Source organism: Anser anser, assembly GCF_964211835.1.
Source record: "Anser anser genome assembly, chromosome: 19".
In the NCBI taxonomy this organism is placed as follows: Eukaryota; Metazoa; Chordata; class Aves; order Anseriformes; family Anatidae; genus Anser; species Anser anser.
In genome coordinates, this window is record NC_139740.1 from 7,502,202 (window position 1) to 7,527,302 (window position 25,101).

At 55.1% G+C, this 25,101-nt stretch overlaps 1 protein-coding gene across 2 annotated transcripts in view; it reads left to right on the forward strand.

Annotated features, from left to right (window-relative positions):
• Window positions 1-3,165: 3,165 nt before the first annotated feature.
• Window positions 3,166-25,101, forward strand: part of UBE2O (ubiquitin conjugating enzyme E2 O) — a 62,596-nt gene continuing 40,660 nt past the window's right edge. The window contains exon 1 of one of the 2 annotated variants that reach the window (XM_083805487.1): window positions 3,166-3,715. In XM_083805487.1, coding sequence (XP_083661613.1) covers window positions 3,248-3,715 — 468 coding nt within the window. In that variant the 5' untranslated portion in view covers window positions 3,166-3,247. Of the gene's footprint in view, window positions 3,716-15,646; window positions 16,442-25,101 lie in introns of those variants that run through there. The other variant, XM_083805488.1, reaches the window with a different exon arrangement.

The following is a 25,101-nucleotide window of genomic DNA, read 5'->3' on the forward strand; positions in this document are numbered from 1 at the left end:
AGGGACGGGGCACCCCCAGCTCCTCCGGGCAGCCTGTTCAGCGCCTCGCCGCCCTCCTAGTACAGAATTTCTTCCTGCTTTCTTTTTCTACGTCTGTCCCCTGACGTGGCTGAGCCTGCAGAGCGGCGGTATGCCCCAAGCCCGTCCCTGTGGGAGCACCGGGAGCCATTTGGTGTCCCCCCAGCTCAGCCCCGCAGCACCTCTCCGAGCCGCCTCGGGGGCGCAGAAAAGGAAAACAAAAACCACGGAAAGGCGCTGACGCCTGCCCGGAGCCCTCTGTGGAGCCCTGCAGGCCGGGATTTCCACCGCAAACCCCCAGCGGGCCCAGGGCGAAGCCTCTCCCGGAGGGAGCCCCGGGGCCGGGCCCCGGCAGCGGCCGCGCGGTGGCAGCAGAGCCCCGCTCGCCTCAGCCGGGCCCGGGGCAGGCCGGGGCTGGGCCCGGGGCCCCAGCTGAAACGGTCTGGTTCGCCTCAAAGATCACGGCTGTAAAATCCTAGTATTCTAGGATCGTTAGGGTTGGAAAAGCCCTCCAAGATCATCTGGTCCAACCGTCCCCCTACCACCGATGTCACCCACTGAACCACGTCCCTAAGCACCACGTCCAACCTTTCCTGAAACACCCCCAAAATGTTTCTTGGTTTTGTGTGGGTTTTTTTTTTTTTACAACGTGGTCCAGCTGGCTGGGGACCTCACCTCAAGCACTGTGTGAGGTTTGGGGCACCGCAGTGTCAGAAGGACGTAAACTACTAGGGAGCACCCAAAGGAGGGCAACAAAGATGGCAAAGGGAGCTTCCACACAACAAAGATGGGGAAGGGGCTGAGGGGAAGATGTGTGAGGAGAGGCTGAGGGCCCTTGGTTTGTTCAGCCCGGAGAAGAGGCTGAGGGGAGGCCTCATGGCGGCCTGCAGCTCCATCACGAGGGGAGCGGAGGGGCAGGCGCTGAGCTCTGCTCTCTGGGGACAGCGACAGGACCCGAGGGAACGGCATGGAGCTGGGACAGGGGAGGGTCAGGCTGGGTGTGAGGGAAAGGTTCTGCACCCAGAGGTGGTCGGGCACTGGGACAGGCTGCCCAGGGACGTGGTCACGGCACCAAGCCTGCCAGAGGTGAAGGAGCATTTTGACAACACTCTCGGACACATGGTTTGGTTTTTGGGTGGTCCTGTGTGGAGCCAGGAGGGGGACTTGATGATCCTCGTGGGTCTCTTCCTCTTCAGGATATTCTGTGATTCCACGAAAGAGATGAGTCCTTCTTCTGCGCCACTTCCCCAGGAAAGCTCATCAGAGCCCCAGCTGAGATCAGAGTGCAGAAGCACACCCGGCTCAACTCCTGCTAACGAGCAACCAGCCTGACTCGTCCCCATTAAAATCCCCCCGCTGCGAGCCTGGCTGGTTGTGTAATGTGATTGTTTGCGTGGCTATTTGTGGCTCCCTGAAACCCCACTGCTCTTCTTCAGCACGTAATTGCTCTGAAGAGGGACAGTTTCCATCCACACACAAGTTTGTGCCCATTACCCATATCTATATTTTATTAGGAGCTGTTGCCATGTGCTTTAAGGAGATGATGCGAAGCATCACCACCGCGGCTGGACAGAGCTGGGCTTTGAAACCTTCCACGGAGCCGTAAGGAGAACACAGCGCTGGCTCAAGCGGAGTCAGAGGGCACCTTCTCCCCTCCCAAAGGCCTGATCCTGTTCCCAGAGGGCCAGGCACAGAGGGAAGGGGGCTGGGAGCTGTGCCGTGCTCCCCCCCCCAGCAGCACAGCAGTGGTGGGGCCATGCAGAGCGTGAAATCCTGAGCCCTGACTTTGTACCCCCCTATTCCTTCGCTTTGCAGAGGTCACTGCCCTGTCTTGGATGTGGATGGAGATCTGTGGTCCCAGAAGCACATCTGTGTAACCAGCTGTACACCCGTGTGGCACTGAGAGCTATTTAACCTGTCTTTCCCCAGGGGTGTGCTGCCGTTTCCTCACCTGGTGTTCCCTTTTAGCTCTGTTCTGCTCCCTGTCCCTGGGGTCGGTGCTGAGAAATGCTCCAGCGGGGAGCCACATCACCACGACACCCAGTAGCGAGACCCTCTCAAGAACCATTTATTTCAAACCCCCCCGTGGATAGAGGAGGGAAAAAACATTTGAGTCAATGAAGCCAAGTCTGCGGCTCATTTGCACGCCCTAATGAGGACTTTCAGGAGCCATAAAGAGGAATACTGTGCCTTGCTGTGAACCGGAGAACACCGAGAGCAGCACTCAGCCCCACGGGTATCGCGTAGAGTGGTCTCTGTGGGACAGGCCCTTATCCTGTGCAACCTCTGCATGTTCTGGGCAGTTTCCCCTAAATTCCTGTGGCGGCATTTTTGGTTTCTTTCCCTGATCTCTCTCGGGGGCTGCACAAGCGCAGGGTGTTGGGGCACGGCCTGGGGTTCACTTGCTCCCCAAGTGCTGCGCTGCTCCTGGCTGATGTGGGCACGGCGTGCTCGCCCCGTGCGGGTGGGTGGGTGCCGGCCTCTCCTGCAGACCTGGGCCTCACCTGGGAGGCCTGAGCAGAAGCTGCGGCCTGGGATGTGCCTGCTGGGGCGTGGTATCGCTTCACCGTACAGCTCAGAGCCCTCTGTCTGCACTGCAGTGCCCCTCCGACTGCCCCAGGAACGGAGGCCACCTCAGCCTCCACCTCTCCTCTGCTGAGGCCTGGGTTCTCTTCCAGCCTTGGCCAGGCCTCCTCCTCTCACCGAATCCCGGCACCACCAGGGCTGGAAGAACCCTCCAGGACCATCCGGTCCTGCCGTCCCCCTCCCGCCACCGCCACCCACCATGTCCCCGGGCACCACGTCCAACCCCTCCTTGAACACCCCCAGGGACGGTGCCTCCACCACCTCCCCGGGCAACCCGTCCCGACGCCCTGACCGCTCTCTCCGAGCAGAAATGGCTCCTCGCTCCCTCCCCGCCACAACCCGAGGCCATTCCCCATGGAGCCCACTGCCCCCCCCCCCCTCCCCCTCCTCCCCCTCCCTCCCCGCGATGGGCGTGGCCAGCCAAGGGGGCGTGGCCGGACGCCACCAATGGGCGTGCCCTGAGGCCGTGCCGTGACGTAACCGCCCGGCGGGGCGGCGGCGGCGGGAAGGGGGCGGGGCTTATCGCCGCGCTAAGCCCCGCCCCCCGCCGTTACCCGCGCGCGCGCCCCGCCCCGGCCCGCCCCTCCCCTCCCCCAGCCTCCGCCGCCGCCGGCCGCGCGCTTCTCCCGCTCTGCCCGGCGCCATGGCGGAGCTGCCCGCACCGCCCGCACCGGGGGGCCCGATCCTGCCGCCGCCGGTCCCCGCCGCGTCCCCGGGGGTCCCGGTCCCGGTCCCGTCGGTCCCCCCCGCGGCGCCCCCGCCGGGCGGTTCGCAGCGCCTCCTCTTCTCGCACGACCTGGTGTCGGGCCGGTACCGGGGCTCGGTGCGCTTCGGCCTGGTGCGCCTGATCCACGGCGAGGATTCGGACTCGGAGGAAGAGGAGGCGGCGGGGGGAGGAGGAGGAGGAGGAGGAGGCGGCGGAGGAGGCCGGGGCGGCGGAGGAGGAGGAGGTGGAGGCGGCGGCGGAGGAGCCGCCAGCTCCGGTGGCTCCGAATCGGGCGGCCCCGGGGCGGGAGGCACGGAGGAAGGCCGGGCCTCCCCGCTGCGGCGGGGCTACGTGCGGGTGCAGTGGTACCCGGAGGGCATCAAGCAGCACGTCAAGGAGACCAAGGTAACCGGCGGCGGGGCCGCACCGACCGGCCTCGTGCCCCCCCCCCCCCCCCCCCAAACCCTCCGCCACGGAGGCCCGGGCCTCGCGAGGCCGCCGCCCGGCCTCGCCCCGGAGCCTCCGTCCTTCCCTCTGAGGAGCGGGAGGCTGCGGGTTTGCCGTGGTTATCCCCCTGCCACCGTCACCGTCACCACCCCGAGGGGTCGGCGGAGGCCGCCCGCCGCCATCCGAGCGGCCAAGGTTGGCCTGCGGCCTCCCGGAGGCTGAGGGCGGCTCGTCCTCCGCCACCCGAGGGCCTCAAACCCTTTGGGATTCAGCCTTCCCCACTGGAGGCCTCGTCTCGGGGCTTCCCGAGCCTGCCCACCGGGGCGATTCTCGGTGGCACCGAGCTCGCGGAGCGCTGCCGGCGACGTGGCCTCCGCGTCGAGGACGGTGGGACCAGAGGACGGCGGCACCGCGGCCTCTATTAGGGCAGCCAGCAGCGAAACGGGCGGCCCGGCAAGCCGACGGCGGGCGGCTCATGGTACGGGACGTGCCCTCGTCCGTGCGAGCCTTGGGCACCGTTGGCGAGCCCACCGCCGTCCCACGACCTCCCGCTCGCCTCCGCGGGGCGCGAGGGAGGCCGGGATGGGCGCAGTGCCCGGGGTGAGGCTGGCCGGGGGGCTTCCAGCAGGCTGCCTGGCGGCACGGAGACAAAAGAGAGAGAGGGGGCACTGCGATACAGCACAAAGGGGCCATCGAGCTATGGGCGTTGCGCTGAGCACAGCAGAAGGCTGGCGCTGCCCTCGCCCGGGGGGCTGCCACACCGGGGGGGCACCGGGAGCCCGAGGGTCCCGGCGTGCCGGCGGCTTTGCCACCCCGAAATCGTCACGGTGAGGTGTCGAGGTGATGCGGAGGGAGGAAGCGGGGAAGGAAGGTGTGTTGTGGTCCTGCAGAGAGCGGTGGGATTGCGAGTGCTGGCAGGATGAGCTATATTTAGGGGATAGTGTCATTGGGCACGTGACCAGTTGGAGATAAGAAAAATGAAAACGGGCATTAAGGGAGGATGTTTGCACACCGTATGTTTCTACCTTTAAGGAAAAAAAACCACCCTCTTTCTCTAAAGAAACCACGATTCAATCACTGCAGCCTTAAATAAGTCTTTGTATGCTGTTGCAGCAAAAATCAGTCCGAAGTTGAGCGTGTTTTTCAGCATCTAAGTAAGGCCGCCTCGGTTTAGGTGAATCAACCCAGATTTAGGAATTGTTCCTGGATTCCTGTATTCAGATCTGTTAATTCTGACTTTGCACAGGGTACTGAGTGCCCAACGTTAGAAAAAAACAGGCTGGGGATGACCAGAAGTCAAAGATAGTTACATAAATAAAGGGTTTTCCTTTTTCTTCCCTTTTCCTGGTCCTTCTCCGGGGTCGGCATCTTCACCACGCAGGCACTGGGCCCCGGGGAGAAGTTTCCTGAGAGCTTGAGGCATTCAGGTGCACTTACCGCATCGATTTTCCCATTTGAAAAGCTGCCCACCAGGACTGAGAGGCATTTTGTGCAGCCTGCGCTGCAGTTCGGGCCTACTGAACCCAAATCTGGTGCCGTTGGGAACCCCTTGGAACAAATCCCCTTGGTGCCCTCGGGCACCGCGTGGGTGCCGTGGGGCTGAGGCTTGCTGGCTTCTGGGCGCCGGTGCCAGCCCTCACCTGCAGCTATGTCTCTTGGCCAGGGCTCTGACTCTCTAGCATCTCTGCCTGTGAGTTATTTGACGGCTTTGGAAGTGGTAACCAGTCCCGAAGCAGCTACATGATGGCTTTGGGAGGGTGCTCGTTGCGGTTCTCTTGCAAGGTCCCATCTAGTTCCCTGCGGTGGGCAGAGGATAAAGGTAAATCCTGCATCCAAGGCCCCTGCTGGCCCATCGTGTGCTCTGGTGTGCCTGGTTGGTGTGTGCCGAGGGCTGGGTGCCTCTGTCAGCTCTCGAGCACTTGGAGATCCACGAACCTTGCCACGTGTGTCGGTCAGAGCACGTGTTGTACCTGCCGAAGGGGGGAAATAAAGTCGCTGCAGATTTCGAGGAGAGCCAAACAGCACCTTCTGCTCCTAGTGCAAAGGTCAACAGCAGCAGTTCTGTACCCAAGCTGGGTTACAATCGGAGAGCTTCCCCGTGTTCTCTTTAAAGTTGGGGGTTAGGTGTGTTTTTTATTTTTTTTCCAGCCAGGGAATATGTAAACTAATGATTTCTACTGTTGCTTCTAGAAGTTCAATGCTTACTTTTGTTCTTTCCTGTTGGAAGCGGTAGGCAGGCTGCCACTTGACCACAAGCACACAATTACCGATGTTAATAAGTAATAGAAACTTTCTCTTGAAATAGAGCTAGCATTTGGTACGAAGGCCCACCAGCTCTTCCAGAAGAATTAGTAGTTTATTTGAGCTCATTCCTGGCTTGATAGTCATCACCGGTATCGTGGCATTCATGCGAATAAAAGAAGAGCCAGGGTTTTTTATCCTTGGTGTCTGCGCTCCTTTCGTGCCTCCCATGAGCACGTTCCCAATTGAGAACACCGGGAAGGAATTGCTGCCAAATAATGTCAAACACAGCCCTGGAAGGAGGAAGCTTCCCTTTGCAGACAGGTTTGCCAACCGTGTCTTGTTGGACCCCGGTGCTGTCATGCAACCAGCGGTTCCTCCGACCTGCTGGAACCGCCCTGCTTGTCCTCACGCTGCCGTTGGAAGGCTTGGTGCAGAAATCCTGAAGGTATTGCTCACGGGTGCAAGCGCTTGGTGCTTGCCCTAACAAATTGGCAGGGAATTAGCCACAGCTGAATTTTAATTTCAGGGTTTCTCGGCTGTAGGTTGGTATCCCTGCTGCATGCTTGAGCTGCCTTTGGGAAGTCCACAAAAATTCTCGATTTTGTTAGGTATTAGTGGGGCTCGCAAGGTGCTTTGAAACGCTGCTGCCCTTCCTCCTCCTGCCTCTCACCTGGAAGCCTCGGAGTTTTCCACCGCCTTTAATCGCCGCGGCGCTTGTGCGAGGCTGATAGCCGCCTTCTGCGGACGGGGGAAGTGGAAAGTGCAGGTGTTGTGTTTCAGCACCTTATCTAGAGGCCTTCAGCCGGCCGGCCTGCTGAATTCCTGCCTTGTGCTCCTCCGTCTGCCTCGGGGAGCGAATGCTTGCGCTGGCGTCTTGGCGTGATGCTGTATTGCTCGCAGTGCTTGTGGGTGTACAGGGAGGCAGCATGTAGGGACCCAGGACGAGGGGAAACTCCTCGGGAAGTTTTTAGCCTCTTGTTTTGTAAGGTCCAGAATCCCCCTTGGTTTGGATGGCTCTCTTACACCATTCGGCTTTGCTTTGGGAACGGATTCGTGCTATCAGGGCTCCTCAGGCACAGCCCAGTGGCTGCTCAGCTTGTTAGCTGGAAGTTGGCTGATGTTATCTCCGCGAGTTTCTGTGAACTCAGCTCTCCTTCATCCCACACAGCCCTCCCGTTCCTTCCCACCCTTCACTGCCATAACTTCTTGACCTCAAATATTGAGCCATGAATGTAAGCTCGCAGGAGAGCTTTCTGAAGACATTATTCCTGCGTAATTTCAATATTTTCATGAATATTTTATTTGCTGTCTGAATCCTGTCATATAGTCATTATGACCTAAACTTGCAAGTTGTGATTTCAGTGTGTTTATACAACAGCAGAGGGAAATATTTCTGTTTACTGGAGGTCTGTATTTTCTCCTGTCCATCCCTTGCAGCCACTGCCAGCCCTCAGTGCTGGGCTCCCAGCCCGCTAGCATGGGCTCTTCAGGCATCAATCCGGCAACAAGTGACTGTGTGCTACCTGCTTGAGACCGAGGGATGAAAACACAGCCTTAAAAATATTCCATCTTCAGACCTGGCCAGTGCCTTCACTGTCTAAAGTGCTGCGATGTGGAGTATTTAAATTCCAGCAGGTGAAGAGGGATGGCCTGGGTACGGCTGCTTCTCAGGAGCCAGGAATGAATGCTGGTCACAGTGCAGAACTGTGCAAATTCAACGCCCATAAGCTAATAATGATATTTTTTATTGCACGAGGAAGCTGTGTCTAACCCTCTTCTTGCATCTGACATTTCGGTTAGTCTCCCAGGGGGGTGCTTTGAAACCACCTGATCTGCGCGGCCGTTAGAGGCAAGGAGGAGAGAAAGCTTACTGGAATTTGTGTAGTTCTGTGTAAAACAGTCACTTCAGTGGGTATCATTTCCGCCCCGCGAGCACTCGTTGCAAGGTTACGTACCCTTGAGTTGATTCTTGCTTTACTTTGATTTGTTGGACGCTTGCAATATGGATTTGGGGATCATCATAAATATTTTACTACAGAAATGGCCTCCTGTACACCGCGTGGTGTGGAAACCTCCGGAGTACTAGATGTTACACCCTGTTACTGTACAAAGAGAGATTTTGTGTACCGTGTGCGAGGTGAATTGACAATTTGGGAGTATGAGTGGCCACCTGGGCTGAGCAATTAATTATACTTGTTCCAAACCCAGTCAGGAGTGTTATTTTTAAAATGGACAAAACCTCACTGAGCAAGCAGTTTTGTGGCTCGCCCCCTCTTCCAAGGTGCACTCGCTTGCGATGTGCTGGTGTAGCTAAAAGGGGGGGGGGGGGAAAGGCAGCTAAATTAGTAATGCTCTTAGGACTAGTAAACAAACTAATGTGCGCTAAAAGCTTTGGAAGGAATCAGTCAAAGCCCATGACAGGCTTTGAAATACCTGCGTAAGTGAGGCATTTTGCTGCGACTTTCTCATAAAGTTTCTCCTTCGCTTGTGCTGTGCAGCTCCACAACGGGCTTCTGTTTTAGGCTTTAAACAATTATGTAAAGTTACTTTTTTGGCAAAGATTCTTCTCAGAAGTTAAATGGCAGAAGCTCTGACAGGTGCTTTTTGGGGCAAGGCCTTGCTTCTGCCAGCTGTCCTCAGTTCTCTCTTCAGAGCAAGCCACAATTTTTCATGTTCAGCGTCTGTGTTGGTGCGGGGAAATCACCAGCATTTGTGAGGCTCAGAGCCTTAATTACTTGTGGGATTTCAAAGGCTCTGAAGGTGATGACACCTTCCTAAATGCTGCTCAGGAAGAACCTGCCTCGTTGTTTCCACTCCCCTCCTACCTTTCTACTCTCCTCCCACCCTGTGCTGGGGTTTTGCCCAAATGGGTCAGTGCAAGCCTAGAAACCGATCCTTTGGCCTGAAATTTTTGCACTTGCTTTAAGGCCGAGAACAGAGAGGTGACTTGGGTTTCTTTCCTTTTATGTTGTGCTCTGGAGCACTTGACACATAGCTCAGTTCAGCACTGCCTTGTACCGCTGCCGTGTCCCCTCCTGGGGCCTTCAGGCCTGTGGTAAAGTAGGAGAATGTCGTCTTCCTACAGATTATTTTTTGTTCTGGGACACTTCATGGTAACCTTTGGGCTTTTATTCCACTTGCTGTTAGGCTGCTAAATGTGCGTGTGTTTGTGTCTGAAACCAAAATTTGTAAAGTTACTGTACTTCAGCAAAAGCCAGTTTCTCCTCCCAGCAAAGTCCTTGGGCTGACTGGGTGGCGGCTGTACCCCTCGGGTTTCGGTAGGCTTTTTGATTTCTGGATGTTACGTGCTTTTTGGGAAGACAGGTAGACCGTGTGAGAGGTGGAAAGGTAGGGGGTGAAACATCAAACACTACAAAAAACGGGGGCTTGGCGTTTGGGGGTGCTTGCAGATCAGCTGTGGTGCTCTCAGGGGGCCTGAGGGGCACCCCGCAGGCCCCAGCTGCCTCATCGTAGCCTGGGTTCATGCGACTCCTATTTCTTGATCTACCCTGGATGTTTTAGGGTCGTTCCTGCCTCCCTCGTGCATCTGCCTGGGTGCGGGGCAAGCAGAATTACGGGCTGGTAGCTGCTGGGTGCCCTGTTCCAGCAGGAAGCCTCGGGAGGAGGCCCGAGTGGAAATCGAAACCTTTCCGGGCCAAAACCTCCAGAGCATGGTGTAAGGGAGCAGAAATGAGTTTGGTGATGATGTGTGCGGATTTGGGTACCTGTATGTTGGCTATGTGCCTTGTTCATCCGTCTCCGTTCAGGTTTGAGCTGCTCCAGAGAAGCCTCGTGACGTGGAGGGGTTGTGGTGCGGTTTGGTTCAGGTTTTGGGGGAGATCTTTAAGATTTTGGTGCACCATGTCTCTGCTCACCCGCTGGTCTAAATCTCGCCAAGAGAGCAGCTGGAGGGCTGTGGAAGTGGTGTCTAGAGCACTGTCTTTTGGGGACTCACTTTTGTGGTTGTTTTTTTTTTTTTTTAGGGGTGGGAGTTAATTTGAAACAAGGAAAGAGTCTGTTGGGCTCGTGCTTGCGGTATCACTTGGGAGCCTCTGGTTACAGTGTGTGGAGTCGAAGGGAAGCTAGGTAGCCGTGCCCTCGCTCCATTAAGCAGCGTTCATTTTGCAGCATAAAATCGCAGCAGCGGTGCGGGATTCAGCAGGCGCCAAGCACGGCTTAGGAGGCACGTCCCTGCAGCTGCCTGCGGAGCTGTTCTGCCCAGGGAGAGGTGTGGAGGCTGGCAGGCAAAAGGGCTATTTAATCTGAAAGGATGTGGAGCTTAAGGCTTCTAACTGTGCTTCCTAGCCCAAAGCTGGGACTTCCTCGTGCATCCCTCCTGCGGGACTGACTGGTGGCATTTTCATGTCAGCGGACATCGAGCCTTCTGCTTGAAGTGAAATACAGTAATACTGGCAGAGCTGGAATTAGTTCCATCACAGCTCATTTATTTTTTTTTTACCTACTTTTGAAAGGATGTAACTTCTTCACGAATAAAGGAATTTTGCATATGAATCATTTTTGTTTTAAGAAACAGCACTGCTTCTCTACTGATAAGGATACTTAGCAAGTAAGTAGGACTTTCATCTTCAAAGCGTTTTCGGGCGCTGATGTGGCAGTGCCTCTTCAGCTGTGCCTGGGGCAGGTGCCCGTGGGCAAGATAGCCCGAAGTAGTGCAAGGCCACCAGCTGTGTTTTCTTGGTGCTGTGCTCCTTCTTTTCTCTACTTGACCCTTTCTGAGCAGGGCTGGAGATGGTGAGCTGTCTGGATGGTGGAAAAATGTTTGACATTCTTCCGTGCAGTTATAGCTGGGGACTTCCGTACAGATAAATTACCCTCACCCGAACCGTAACACATTGGTTATTCTGTGTTTGGGTAAAAAGGGGGCTTGGAAACTAGATGGCATACCGGATCTCTTGGTACTGAGGGACTCAGATTGATTTGTTCCCTCGCGTGAGTAAACTGGTGAGTAACCTAGCATTTTTAGAGTTAATTTGGGTATGAATCTTGTAAGCTGGGAGAATTTTGGAAGGCCGAGTTAGAAAGATATGTAGGCAGTAAATAACGTCCTAGATCATAGTCCTTGGTAAAATTGGTGGCAACAGCTACGCTGAAACACAACTGGAGCTTGAGTAGCTCTGTAGGTTGAGTAGCTTCATGCTCTGCTTCCTCCAGCTTTACTCCACAGTTACCCTACCCCAGCTCCTCCTGCCATACCTGCTGCTTGAGAGGAGCCAGGCATTTCGGGAGCTGCCCTGCTCGCTGCAGGGCTGCTCCCCCCAGAAACTGGCTTTTCAGAATTGGAGGTGAGTGTACAGCAGGATATTTCTGCTCAGAAGTGATCAGATTTCCAGGAGGGCCCTGAGCTGGAATTGTCCCTTGGCTTTGCTCTTCGGGCTGCTTTTGAAGATGGAAGTTGTTTTTTTTCCTTGGAAGGTAGGTTACGCGTCCAATCCAAGTGAATAATTCTCATGGCTGCTGCAAGAAGTATTCGTGCTTCTGTTCAGCGTCTGAGTCCAAGTTCCTTGAAACAGCGTTAGTCTTGAGACAAACTAGCCACATTTTCTAAATTTAGAGTTACTATGTGGTTGTGTAACTGGCTGTAAGTGAACAAGCTCTTCATATTTATTGTTTTGTCCTTAACTTGAGCAATTTCTGTCCTTGTGCCACAGGAAGCCTGCGGGGTCCAGGTTATAGAAACTGCTTTGGCTTCCCGTGCTGAAGTACAATCTCAGCGAGTTGTCTGCAGTCTTCAGGTTAAAGAAGAAAAGAGGAGCTGGGGAGAGGAAAGGGAGGAATCTCTGTCCTTCCTGGAAATCTTTGGGTTTTGTTGTTTTTTAGAGTCTGCAGATGTGGATGATTCATTTGCTTCCTGTAAGAGGCAGGCTGAGCAGTGTTCGGGTATGTTCCAAGGAGCTTGGGAAGCTCTTCCTAATGAGGTGTAGTAGTATGTAATGTTCCTTCCTTGAAGTGTATTTAATGCGGCATGTGATTGATGAACATAGACCCGAATTATTCTCGCTGTGGAAGCTTTCTGAACTGGAATAAACTTCACAGGATGAAGCAAGTTGATAGATGCTGTATATTCCTGAAATATAGGGAAGGAGAGCACCGTGCAGAATTATACAGCAGCGAAAGTGACACTGGAGGAAATGCCAGAACCCAATACCTGGGTTCCTAGATTAAAAATAAATAATAATTAAAAAAAAAAAAAGCCCAAAATGTCTTCTTGCTACATTAGTTGATGCTTTTATCTTAATGTGCCAGTGTTTTGAGGTCTCACACTCCATATCTTAGTGTCAGTTTTTTATATAAAAGTGCTATTGACTCAGTGACTGCCTTTTCACCCAGAACATCTGAGCGGTGTGGCTGAGCTGGCTTGTTTGCCCTTTTGACTCTCAGGCTAGAAACTTCCTCCATTTAGTTGTGTGCAGCGCTGGGGATTTTGCTGGTACACGGCAGAGAAATGGCTCATTTGGTGCACAGGCTGAACCTGCCCTGCAATGACAAAGCAAAGTGCTAAGTGCTGGGTGACTTTCCTGTAACAAAACTCGTGCCAAACAAGCGCTCCCTGTGATTATGTGGGCGCTGGCGAGGGCAGCCCGAGCCCTGCTGTCGTGGGCTGCAGCAGCCCTGTTGTGTCTGAAGGTCTGCCATAAAAAGTTACCGGGCTGCTTTGGTCTCTGCAATTAGGAAGCTGTCCCAAATCTGGATGGGATTTGTAATTTCTGCCAGAAATGTGCAAGCAGTTTGCACCCATCCCTTCTTACAGAAAGCAAACCTGGCTCCTAAGTAGCTTCTTGTCTTTATAAACCTGCTGTTCGGTGGTGAGGCACGCTCACTGTCTCCTTCTCACCCTCAGTGTCTATCACTACTTTGCAAGAGGGGCTCTTTCCCTGCTCACCCTGCAGCCCTTGATCACTTGCCCAGGGCTTTCTTGCTCAGAATTGTCCCCGGCTGCCTCGATCAGCCTCAAGGACCCTCCTTGGGTGGCATTAGAGTTTCTTTCCAGAGGCTGCTTTTATCTAAGACCACGTGTCAGATAAAAACTTAACACTTTCCACATCGAGCACTCTCTGTATTTCACTAGAGTATTATGTGATCAGCTCTCATATTTCTTGTTTTGTTAGGCATCTTAGAGGAGGATGAATAATTTACAGGAACTGAGTATCACAGCTATTGTAAGTGATGTGGTCGCCATAATGCAGATATAAAATCTTTAATTGTAGGAGCCTATTTTTTTTTTCTCCCAGTGTTGACACTTGGAGCTTTGGAAGAAATCCAGGCTAAGTTCCTGGCTTCCTCTTAATCGTGCTGTGGCTAGGTATTTTTTCTGTGTATTTTTATGTTTATTTCTGTGCTCAGTAATGTGATTTAGTACCAGACTGTCGTCTGTTGATATTGGTTACCCTTTAAAATCTATTTGCTCTTGCATGATGATGAAAATAATTGAGAGCTGAATTATGTCCTACAGCGACTGTGCCACGAGTGTCGGTGTTGCTTTTGCTTCTTTTGGTTTTGCCCCGTGCAGCTTGTTTTTTCTCAGATCAGGGTAGTCCTTCTGATTAGCATATGTGCAACCATGCGAGCCAGCCAGTTTTGTAGGGAAAATGCTCTTATCACAACTCCCAGAGCTGGCATTCTTGCTGCAAAGTGAGTACTCAAAAGCAATCTTTTTCTTAGCGTTTGTGGAGATGGTTGGGAACTGCTGGTGGGGGGTTTGACAAGCTGTATTTACCCTCCTGGGCCGTAGTCTGTGGGGTAAACTGGTCTCATCAGCCAGCCTGCCTCTCGTAGGCGGTGTTGTATGTCTGTTCCTGCCCGTGGCGACTCTGTCGTGAACCTTAACTTTCTCTTGGGGAAGCTTAATTTGAGTTTTCCTTAATCTCTTCTGAGCTGGCGTTGATAAGTGTTCGCTGTCAGGAGCGCCGTGATGAGAAACCCTCAAGGGACTGAAAAGATGCCTGTTAAACGTGGTGCCTGTAGGACAGGTCCCTGTCTCCTGCTGTCACTGCTCCTATAAGCTAAGGTAAGCGTGGGGCAGGGGGGAACAAGCTCGGTTACTATCCAAACTCACATCTTGCTGACCACCTCGTCCCGTTTGGGCTGGTAAGGCATTTTCTAGAAGCATTTGCAGACCATCTTAGGACCCTGCCCTGCAGCCCGTGTCTGCGTCTCTTTGGGATCTGAAAGCATCCCCTTGCTGTGACGGTGGCGGCGAGCTGAGTGCTCCAGCAGCTGCAGAGCCCGTGCTGCTTGCCGGGGTGAGCAGCCCACAAAGTCTTTGTGGGATGCCGTTTGTTCTCTGCTGCTAACTTAGCCCCAGACCAGTTCTGCACAGGGTGCCTGCCTGTGGCCTGCAGTGCTGCCAGTGCTTGAATGAAGCCTTAAAACAAAAGATCAAGAAGTAGACGCAGAACCAAGTTCAGAGCATCCTCGTCCAGCCTGTGTGTACCACTGAGCATGGGAGAAAAGACTTGAAATTGCAGTTCTCTCCCTGCTTTGACAGCAGCAGACCCGTCCGATGCTTTGCCACCAACTGGCAGGGCACCTGCTTGCCCCCTCTTTTTTCCAGTTTTATCAAAAAAATCCCTGGATGTTCTCAAAATGCTCAGTTACGTATGACCTGCTAGCCTGGCAGTGTTGCATCTGAACTGCGGGGTGACATTGAGCTTGGGTTTTAGCTTTTCCCACTAATTTAAGCTAGAAGGGTTTTTTTGTTGTTGTTTTTTTTCACCCAGTTGCTTTAGGGAATTTGAAGCGAAGTAGCTGGGATTATCCGCGTTCTGAGGAAGAGCAAAACAAAGCATGTTTATGATGTTCCCACGTGAAACTCAGGCCCCAGGAGGAACGCTGCAAGGCTGGCAGTGCTGCGTGCAGGGCTGGTGCTGCTGCTCCTGGCTTAGCCTCGCCTAAACGCTGTCTCTGAGTTTATTTTAGGCTCGCGAGAATAGGAGGCACCTGTCACGTTCAGCTGGGCTGTGATGTAGCCAAGTGGCAAATCTACCTTAGAGACCAGGAAAAGGAAGAGCTTTTAATCAGGAATGACAGCGTGCAGCCTGCGGTCTGACCCCAGCCCTCGGCGACGGGTGAAATTCCCCCTCTCGACACCTGCCTGGCTGTAAGTGGCTGTTTGGGCAGGGGGCAGGGGCTGCTGAGGTGCCACCTGGGTGAAATCTGAGCGACGTGTTGAATGCATACAGCTTAGAGCTGGGGCATTGTCTTGCTTGGGTGGGTGTACTGAAAACTGGGCACCTGTGTCCGCCACGAGATGCTGTAAAGGTAAGGCAGCTCCGAGCTTCTCTTTGGGGGCATTTTAAAACACCGATATCTTCCTGAATCGTGTTGGTGCTCCATTCACAAAAACGTTGTTAAAATCTCATGCTGAGAGGTGTGCGTTGTTTTTATCCCATCCCACTCCCCCGCCTAAGTGACTTGTTTTCAGGAAACCGCTTTTTCAGTTCCCTTCTTTTGTGCACATCGCAAAGGTCTGTGTTTTTTTTTTCATAATTATGAAAAGGAGTGCTGTTCGAGTGGCCAGCCTGGTGGTAATAACATCTAGCAATATGGGTTTTGGTGCAGTGCTCGAGTATCCTTCACAATTCTCCTTTGATAATTGTCCTCTGACAGAGCTCGCTGAGATATTCCCCATCGCGCGCCTGCTGCCGAGGCTCCTGCGAAAGGAGAGCTGCAGCTTGCTGGGATCCGTTCAGCCTGGGAGCGTTACCTCAACCTTGCGGTGCGTGTGGTAGAGGCGAAGTAAGATCCAGCTGCAGATTTGACTTTTATCATGATTTATTTCTGAGATGGGCTCAGTTCATCTTGAGAGAAGCAGCTTCTTGTGAACCTTCGTCAGCATCGTATTGAATCTGCTCGGGAAGAACCAGCTAGGTGAACCGGATCTGGGACTTCTCAGTCGTAGGCTTTGAATTTTCAGCCAACTTCTGATCGTTGGTCTGTTCCTGTTCAGAGGTGCACGGCACTTCAGTGCTTTAACGCTTTGTCACTGAGGTGCTTAGAGGCTTCAGTGGCTGGATGGAGGTTTTACCTGTGCCTCCTGGCAGTCCCCTTACTGCGTTATTAGGTGAGCTAGTAAGGTGGGGGTACAAATCTCTGAATTTCCAACGCCTGTTGCATTTCTGAAAATGCTTACGAGCCGTCCTCTGCGTTGTCCCGCTTGTCGAGGAGGCTTAGAGCTGACACCTGGGCGTGAGGTAACAGTGGTGACAACGGAATTGTGTAAGGGAAGGTTCTGGAACGCGGCCGAGGCAGGAGGGTCAAGCACGGACGGACAGCATGCACCACCCTGCTGCGTAGAGGACTTCTTCTAATGTCCTTTTTTCCTGTTACCATCTCAGCCGAGCCTGTCGATAACCTGAGAGCTAGGAAGAACTCTGGGGCTGCAGCAACATGTATGTTTTTTCCATAAGGGACATAAAGCAGGTAAGAGTGTCGTTGGGGGCTGCCTGCTGAGGGCACAGGCAGCAGGGCGGTAAGACCTGGAGTTGCCTTAAAATTGTTTTGCCTAGGAAGGTGGCGTTTGGGTTCTTCGGGGACTGAAAACGCAGATTTGAGACGGTTGGTTGCGATTCAGCTCCCAGTTTGGTGATTATTGCAGTACTTCAGCACAAGCCGTCCACCAGCACAGAGGTTGGGTGTGTGGCTGTGTTTCTCCCAAGAATTGGCCAGTTTGTGTCCCTGCTGGCCAGGTGTGCAGAAGGGGCTGCCCTTCTTGCTGCCTTTCAGGTTAAATACAGATGTCGGCTTAAGTTTTCCTAAAAATCCGGAGTTACAGTCCTCTGCTCACCAGGTAAATGTTCAGCTCTTTGTATCTTTCAGTGATTGTGAACAGCGGCCTTATCTTGTTTGAATATGCAAACACAGAATTAAAGAGATTAGAGCGGTTTGCAGCGTGGTTGGTGCGTGCAGTGGCCGCCGAGGATGCCCCACACCAGGCTGCGCAGCCTCTTCTGGAGGGATTTTCAGTGAAATTTGTTCTGTTGTTCAGAGACTGATGGCCGTGTGAGCTGAACCCTCTGCAAAATCCTCCTGTCCTGCCTCCTCCAGCCGCTCGGCCTCCAGAAGCGCTTAGTTCGGGCCTTGTGCTCCCAGGTCGTGTTTGTCTGGCTGCCGTGTGAAAACAAACGGCTCCGAAGCGGCAGGGGAAGCGGCAGGTCTGCGAGGGGAGGCAGGGAGGCGAGCAGACCTCCCCTCTCCGTCCCTCGCTTCCGTGCCAGGGCTGTCGTGCTCTGGTAGAGGACAGCTCGCTTTTTTTCGAGTCCGGTGCCTTCGTTGCATTCCCCCGAAGCCGGCACACGGGATGGAAAGGCTGGGAGGGAGATGTGGTGCTGAGCTGCGCCAGGACCTGAGGGGGTGCCGGTGCTGCAGCGAGGCAGGGGGGTACGGTGGGGGCAGGCGCTGGGTGGCCGTGAGCTGCCTCCGCGTCCTGCAGGCGTGCGGCAGCCCCGAGGGAGGAACACGCGCGTGCCTTGGAGAACACCCGGGGGGGTTCTGGGGACGGCTCGGGACCAGTTTGTGGCTGTCACTGGTGCGTGTGGCAGCAGGGCGCTCGCTGCTGTGGGAGGGCAGCGCTGCGGCTGCAGCCCGCTGCCTGCCAGGGGATGGTCTGGGAGGTGCCTGTTGGAGAACGCTTTGGGGTAGGAGCGGGTGGCGGTGGGCGCCTCTCCCTTCCCGGCGGCTTGCTCAGGGCGACAGCGACTTGCTCTGCTCGCCGCAGGCAGAGCTGAATTCCCAGCCTGCTTCCCAGCCTGGTGGGCAGCGGCTGCTCTGCCCCAGCAGGCACAAGGGGCCCTCAGCTGAAGATGTTTCACATCACAGCCAGGAATCTGTTTAATTCCCAGTCCAGCTTTGGGTTTCTCAAACATAAGAGGCACGGTTGCCTCCTGGAGTAAATGCACGGGGCCTGTCCTGCTGCCTCGCTGCAGGCGTGGTGCAGCAAAACCCCTGTGCCAGTACCCCGGGTTTCAGCAGTGGAGCTGCACTGCTGGAAGGAAGGGGTTCACCCCGGCAGAAAATAGAGGGCGTGTTGTTTCCTTCCACTTGGAGGGATCTCTAATCCTGATCTCTCCATAGTTTTTTTTTTTTCTGTTCGGATTGCTGTGAACAAAAGGAAAAATCATGTTTTTTTTTTCCACTTGTGGCTCTCGTACCACGCCCCCGATGAACTCCTATCTGTGTAAATCTCAGACCTGTTTGTGCATCCTAATCCTTGCCGTTTCGTGGTACACGCGCTCCGTGCACCTCCTGATCTCAAGAGCTCGGCGTAGCGAAGCCGGAGGTATTTTCACTGCTGTCAGTGCTGTTGGACTTTACGGTGTTGGGCGTATCCCGTTCTGCGTCGTGCCACGACAAAACGAAGAGCATCCAGAGTTACCCGGGGTCTTCATTGCTGCCGGTGGTGGAGAGGGCAGAAGAATGTTGTGGTAGCTTTTCATTAAAAAAAAAATAATAACGGAAAAATTTGAATCTCTGAAGTTGATCCGGGATTGTAAAAGACTGAACCTGAAACCCTGATAGGGAGAAAGCGTTAATCAGATGAGTGTTTTCCCAAGGCCGTGGCAGCGCAGGGGGTGTTGGCCTTTCACTCTTGTTTTTTTTTCCCCAGCTCTTCTCCCTGGCTGGCGTCCGGGGAGGGAGCTGCCGTCCCCACAGGGCACCCTGCGCTGGGAGCAGCCTGGGTTAGAGCCCTCGGGAATGGGAGCGCTCTGCCTAAATTCCTCCTCCATCGACCTTTCTGTGGTTCCTTTGTGTTGCGTGGGGTTTTTGGCCCCAGGGGTGAGTTTTAGGGATATTTTCTTGCTGGCTCTGTGTTAGTAGAGGGGAGAGGCTGCGTCTCGGGGGTAGTGACCTCCCCGACGACTTCTCTTTTCCTCTTCCTCCCCAAACCTGACTGCAGCTTTCCAGGAGCACCCCCTCGCACGGCAGAGGCGCTGAAGCACCCGCTGGGGCTCCTCGGGGCCTTGGTGCGCACCGATCCCAGTGCTCTGCAGACGCTGCTCGCCTCGGGCAGCCCCTCTTTGGACCTGGTGCCTTTTTTACCCTCCCTCCTGGAGCTTCTGTACATTTTTTTTATCTGAAGAGACACGAGGCTACCGCGTCCATCCCTGCTGAACGCCGACAAAATGCAGGAACCGATGAAACGGGCACGTTCCCTCTGGAGCTGGGCCTCCCTCCGGCCGAGGAATGTAGGTCAGAGTTAGCGACGTAAAATGAAAAAAGGCTTGATTGTAATGGCAGCGTTTCACCTAGATAATCCGGAGAGGTCCTCGCGCTAATGGAAAACCTGTTCGTACATATACGCTCTTTAATATGACTCATTAAGCAAACCTAATTAGGCAGCAGCGTCAGCCCTCCTAAATGCCACGGCACGTGGTTGTTGGGGCTGTAGGGCTGGCACCCCGACTCGTACATCCTCCCGCCTGCCGGCCGCATCTGTCCCAGTCTGTGCTCCCAGCCCTCGGTGCCCAAGGAGAGGGGAGAGGAGGAGGCGCGAGGCGTTGCTGAGTCCCTGGGGGGGTGAAGGGACCGTCGGCTGCCTGCGCCGGGCACGTAGCTCCGGGGGAATGAGAAACGAACCTGGCCAGGTGAATTAAGCGGGCTGGAAGCTGGCGCTGCTTTGTGTTCAGTGAGTAAATCTGTTGGGAAGGTGTGCGGCGTAACGTGCTGGAGATCTCCTGGCGCACCCCTGGTGAGAGGAGTGCTGAAAAACATCTGACAAAGCCGACACAGGCATGTGAGCAGCGAGCCGATGGCTGGCAGGTATTATGCAGATGCTGAGGACCTTTCACTACGGGATTCTGCTGCATCAGGTGCTTTCTGGTTGTTTTTTTTGAGTTTATAGCAAGAGCAAGGCGTCATTCTGTGCTCACAGCAAAAAATTATCCTTCTTACTGCCTCTTCTGTATGCTCAACGCGCTTTGTATCTTGAGCTTGTATGCAGAGCGTGTATTCAAATGAAGCGCTGTGTTCTTGGCTTATCACTGTCCGCTTTTTAATGATGCCCCTGATTTCTTCACAGCTCCGTGTCCCACCCCAGCGCTAGGTGCGTGGCAGTGGCTGATGGAACAGCTCCTGCGTGCGTGCAGCTTGGGCAGCTGGGCAGTCTTTGCAAGTAAAAATCACCGTTGGGAGCGTGGGAGCATCCCGGCTCGGTTTGGGCTGCTGCTGTAAGTTGGGCACCCTCTCCAGGAGCCCGACAAGTACGCAGCCGTAATTAACGGGGCAGCTTTGAGGGGGAATGCAGTTTATATCTCTAATTAAGGATGACAGCCGGTATAATGCAGCCTGAGGCTTCTCAGCCCCCCATGACCCATCCCAGAGCGTGGCTAGGGCTCAGCACCTTGGCGGTTCTGCGTACCACCGTGCCTCCACGTGGCTTTTTGGTGACTCTGTAACCTGCTGCTCTCCACGGTGGCACGCCTGCAGCTTTGTGCATCTTTCGGGGGCTCCTAGGACCCTCCTCACCGTGGCTTTTCGGCAGATCTCAGCCAGCCTCCGTTGTGCCGAGAGGAGGAGGACGCGGAGCACCTCCCCAGCCCTCGGGGAGCGCAGCTTCCTAAATCACCTCGTGTTTTCCTGGAGTGTTTGCAAACCTCCTCGAACTGCGTTTATGGCTCAATGTTTCACCGGGGCCGTGATGGGCTGAAATTCCTCTGTTATAGCTGAAGTCGTTAAAGTGAGGGACGTGTTCTGTGCGCGGCTCCTGACAGGGTCTGGCGGTACAGCAAAGCGCTCGCTTCCCTGCTGTGTATGTGCATAGCGATAGATCCCCATAAAAAAAAAAAGTCAGTAGGAAGCAGGCATCAAGCAAATTGCGGTTCCAGGAAATATGGGGCTCCCCGTCAAGGCTAACGGACCCGGTTTAAGAAGGTAAAATGTGTTTTGCAGACGTGGTTATCGATTGCTTGCTCTCCAGGCTGGGTTTGTGCAGGGTATAGCCGCGAAGGCATCCCGGGGTACGCAGCATCCTCCCGGAGTCGTGCCGCTGCAGGGACAGGGATCGGTGGCTGTGTAAGCGATCAGCTGCATCGTTCCTCTTTAGCGTTTTTTCCTCCGGGCGGAGATAGTCCCGGGGGGCTGTTAGCACAGGTACAGCGCCGGGCTGAGTGCCGCGTCTGTGCTAGGAAGCCGCTGCCTTCCTGCTCCGAGAAGCCAGCGCTTCTTTAAAGAAGGGGGGAAAAAAAAACCCCTCTCGCCGACTGGCTGTGTTTGTCTGGAGGCAGATCTGCTGACTCCAGGCAAACGGGCTCTTGCTGCTTTGCGCTCCTGCTGCCTGGAGCGAGCGCTTGTGCCCCTAAGGGCAGAGCTGCCCACGTCCCCCGGGAGAGGCCGCGGGGGCAGGGGGATGCTTCAGGTGTAGGACCTCGGCTCGTCCCGCGCCACGAGTCCGAAGGAGAGGTGGGAAGGATGGGAGGGAACAGCCAGCCGTGTGAATGCACGGTGTTCCCCAGAGGTGAGGTCCCAAAATGCCGTTGTAGCGCCCTCTCCAAGCACATCTGCGCTGCAGCATCCCGCAGGCGAGCTTACTGCCCGCTGCGCGGGACGTTAGGCTGGGAGGGGAGCAGAGACGTGGCCCTGAAGCATTCAAATTCCACGAAAACTTCTTACAAAAGCTGCCAGGAGCAGCCTGCTGAGCTGTACGCAGAGGTGAGGGGCGCGGCAAAGCCATGGGTCTCTGAAATAAATAAAGCTCCTCAGTGCTGCCCTCCTTCTTAAGAAAGTTGTGGTCCTGCGAGGAGTTTACCGTTGTCTGTCCAGTGTCCAGAGGATGCCCGGCTGGCAGGGATTAATTCGAGTATAAGATAGTGACCAAAATCCTTGTATGGGGGGCTACTTAATTTAACTTCAGCAGGTTTAGAATGAGAACTTTGTATTTTATATTAACAAATCAGAATATCTGGCTTTATTGCTTCTCTGCCGTTGCTGTGTTCGCATCGCTCTGTGACCCCTGTGCCGTTGCTCGGTGCTGCCGTACGCCGGGGGCTGTGACTTGTGTGCACGTACCCCTGTGCTTTTTGGCTGCTTGTTTGTCAGGAAAGGGTTGGGGGGGGGACTAAAGAAGGTTCCCTGGTGGATAATCTTGAATTGTCACCTCCAGTGTGGCACCGAATAACCGAACGGCTGCTTGCAGAATCATGTAGGAGAGGTTTCCGTGCAGGTGGTGGGTGTTCTGCTGGGTAAGTGCTGTGTTGGGTAGCTCGTGGTAAGTGCTCTAAGAGTCACCCTAGAAGACACTCAAGGCAAAACGACGATAGTCACGTCGATGACTGCATTGACAGGTTTTAATATGAAGCTGAAAGCTCCGTGTTCTGGCTGGGGGGTAAGGAAGAAAATGTCAGCCTGCCAGCCTTAGCTGCGCGGGGACGATAGAGCGGTGCCTTGTCCCAGGAGTATTAAATCGGGCTCGGAAAGGCCCTTACACCTCAGTCCCTGTCACGTCATTGCTGTCACCACTCCGTGTGAGATTTCCTTGGTTATTGCAGGAATTGAAGGTGGTTTGCCTTCGCATTACAGGCCGCACAAGCGGCATGGCAGGGAGGTGGCGAGTTACGCTCGCTCTGGCTGGAGGCGTTTGGGTCTCCCCCCGGCCATTCTGCGAGTGGCGAATTCCCTTCTTGAACAAAAAGGCACGGAACGGCGCAGGGGCTGCAAAACCTCGGTCACCAACCCAGAGCCCCTGGAGCCCGGCGTGCGGGTTGGGCGGGGGCCGCCCCTTCCTTCTGCAGCGGCTGTGTGAGGGAGGGATAACCGAAACTCTTCCAGTGAATAGAAAATGCAGCTGAGGTTTTTTCGGGCAGTGATGCAATTGTGCTGCATTGTCCCGGTGGCATTCACGCGCGCCGGTCTGCAGCGGGAGCTGGGGGAGTGGCCCTGCTGTTTGTCACGGATGAACGCCTGCACGGGGCGCTCACGCTGCCCCCGAATTCGGGGTGGGCTCTCCGTGGTATTCCAGACTCTGAGCTGCTCTTAAAGGCTTAGCTTTATTTTTTTTTTCATATCTGACTTCCCCGTGTGTATATACAGCTGGTTCAGAAGGCGTTGTTATTTAGCAGAAAGCTGTCGCAGAGCACTTGGGGCGGCGTGCAGCCGGCGTTAGCCGTTGTACCTCCTAAATCACCGCCTGCTGGCGTGCTTGGAGGAACCGGAGAGGTGACCCTCGGCTTCTGGCTGTGTCCTGACCGAGGCAGCGGTGCCGGTTTTCGTTGGGAGCCACGTTGCGGAGCATCCCCCTGCCCCGAGCACCCTAAATCCCAACCCGTGGAGCCCTAACTCCAGCCCGAGCACCCCATATCCCCGGGCTCAGCCAACAAACTCACCCACCTCCCGGTGCGCTTTGTGACCAGCCTGCTCGGCCTCGGACAGCTCTGCTGTCCCTGCAGCAGCCCTCACGTGTAGCAGAGCAGGGAGGCATTGCAGTCCGTGTTACTCAGCCCCAAATATCCCTCCAAAGGGGTGCTTCAGAGCAGGCACAGACCTCGGCGAGCCCCGAGGGACCGCTGAGCTCCGCGCCCCCGCTGCCCGGCGCTGCCTTGGGAGCGAGCATGACACAGCATTTGCTGCGCTTTCAGCGAGAGCTATTTATACATCGCTTTTCAGCTTTATTTTGTCTCCTCCAGGAGATTCTGTACTCGATAAAATAATCCCACTTAAGTTTATTAAATTTGCCGGAGTTCCCAAGACCTGGGTGAGGGCTGTGGCTTCGCGGCAGGGCCGTTCCCGTGTCCGAGCGCGGCTGAACGCGAGGGAATCTCGGTGTTAAGATACGGCAGGGTTCGGTCCCCAAAGTAATTTGACCTGCAGGCTGGACTAGGTTTGGCTGCTCGTGTGGACCAAAACAGGCGTGCTGGGGGTTGAAGGAGAACAGGCTGCGACACCGTCCCTCTCCTAGGAGAGAAAATCGCTGCAGTTGCGAAGCATCGCCGGCTGCGCCTGGGGGAAGGGACCCTGGGGAGGTGGCGGTGGAGGCTACGGGTGGGGAAAAAAGGAAAAGGAAAGAGGGGGCTGCGTTACGCCCCCCGTCCCGTGGCAGCCTCCTCCGCCGGGGTGCCGCACGGCTGACATCGCACCGAGGAGCTCGGGCTGCGTCCGGGATTTGAAGCAGCTTTATAAATAGCGGCGCTCAAACCGCCTGCGTGTGTGTGCGGGGACTGCGAACGGCGAGGGGAGACCGAAATGTTCCGGGTTTAATTTGTGAACCAGCCCAGAGCGAAAAGAGGAGAGAGAGGAAAAGCAGAAACACCCGTGGAAGCATCTTCCCCTGGTGGATGCAGAGCACACACCGGGGTGGTGGTGGGTCAGACAGGCAGCATTGCTGGCGACTGCAAAGCACAAACGTATGAGTTTAAGGCGCCTTAAACCGTCCTTTCTCTCCTTTTCGTCTGTTGTCGCAAAGCTGCTTGCAGGTTGTGCCGGCGCTGAATGGCTGTGAACAATTAGAAGCTAATTTAGGTGGCTGGTTTGTATTCACAGCAGCAGCGTGTGAGCTAACCGGCTGGAAAGCAGGCGCGGTGATTTTCTGGTGCTGCCTCTCCCTCTCGTTGTTTCCCTGGCAGCTTTTGCAAGGTGGGTTTTTTGCTGTGGGCTAACGACGAGCTCCTGCAGGGCCTCGCTGACCTGTCACGGTGCTTGGTTCGCTGGGCAGAGCCGCCACCAGCCGCCTCTCAGCTCTGCAAAAAAGCCTTCCTTGGTTCGGTTTTGGGGAGGCGAGGAGGACACAGAGCTGTGCGCGCGGTTTGCAGGAAAAGTGAGGGAACAAGCCAGTGCTTAAGGAATATTTTTGACAAATATGTTCTTTATTCCTACGCCAAAAGATGTAGAAGGGTGCGGCGCGCCTGCAGACCTGCTCGCAAGGCGCAGCAGCCGCGTGGTTTCCCTCGCAGCATCCTTTTTATCCCCCCGGGTGGACGAGGAGGTGCAGCAGCCCCAGTCTTTCCCCCAGGCCCGACGTTGTGCCCCAGATGCCTCTCGGAGAGGCGAGTGACTGATCCCTGCAGCGCCGATGCCGTCCGGATGGCAGCCCCGGAGCAGTCCAGCCACCAAAACCCACCGTGTCATACCGGCCGTCTCCATCCCAGGGTGGCGGT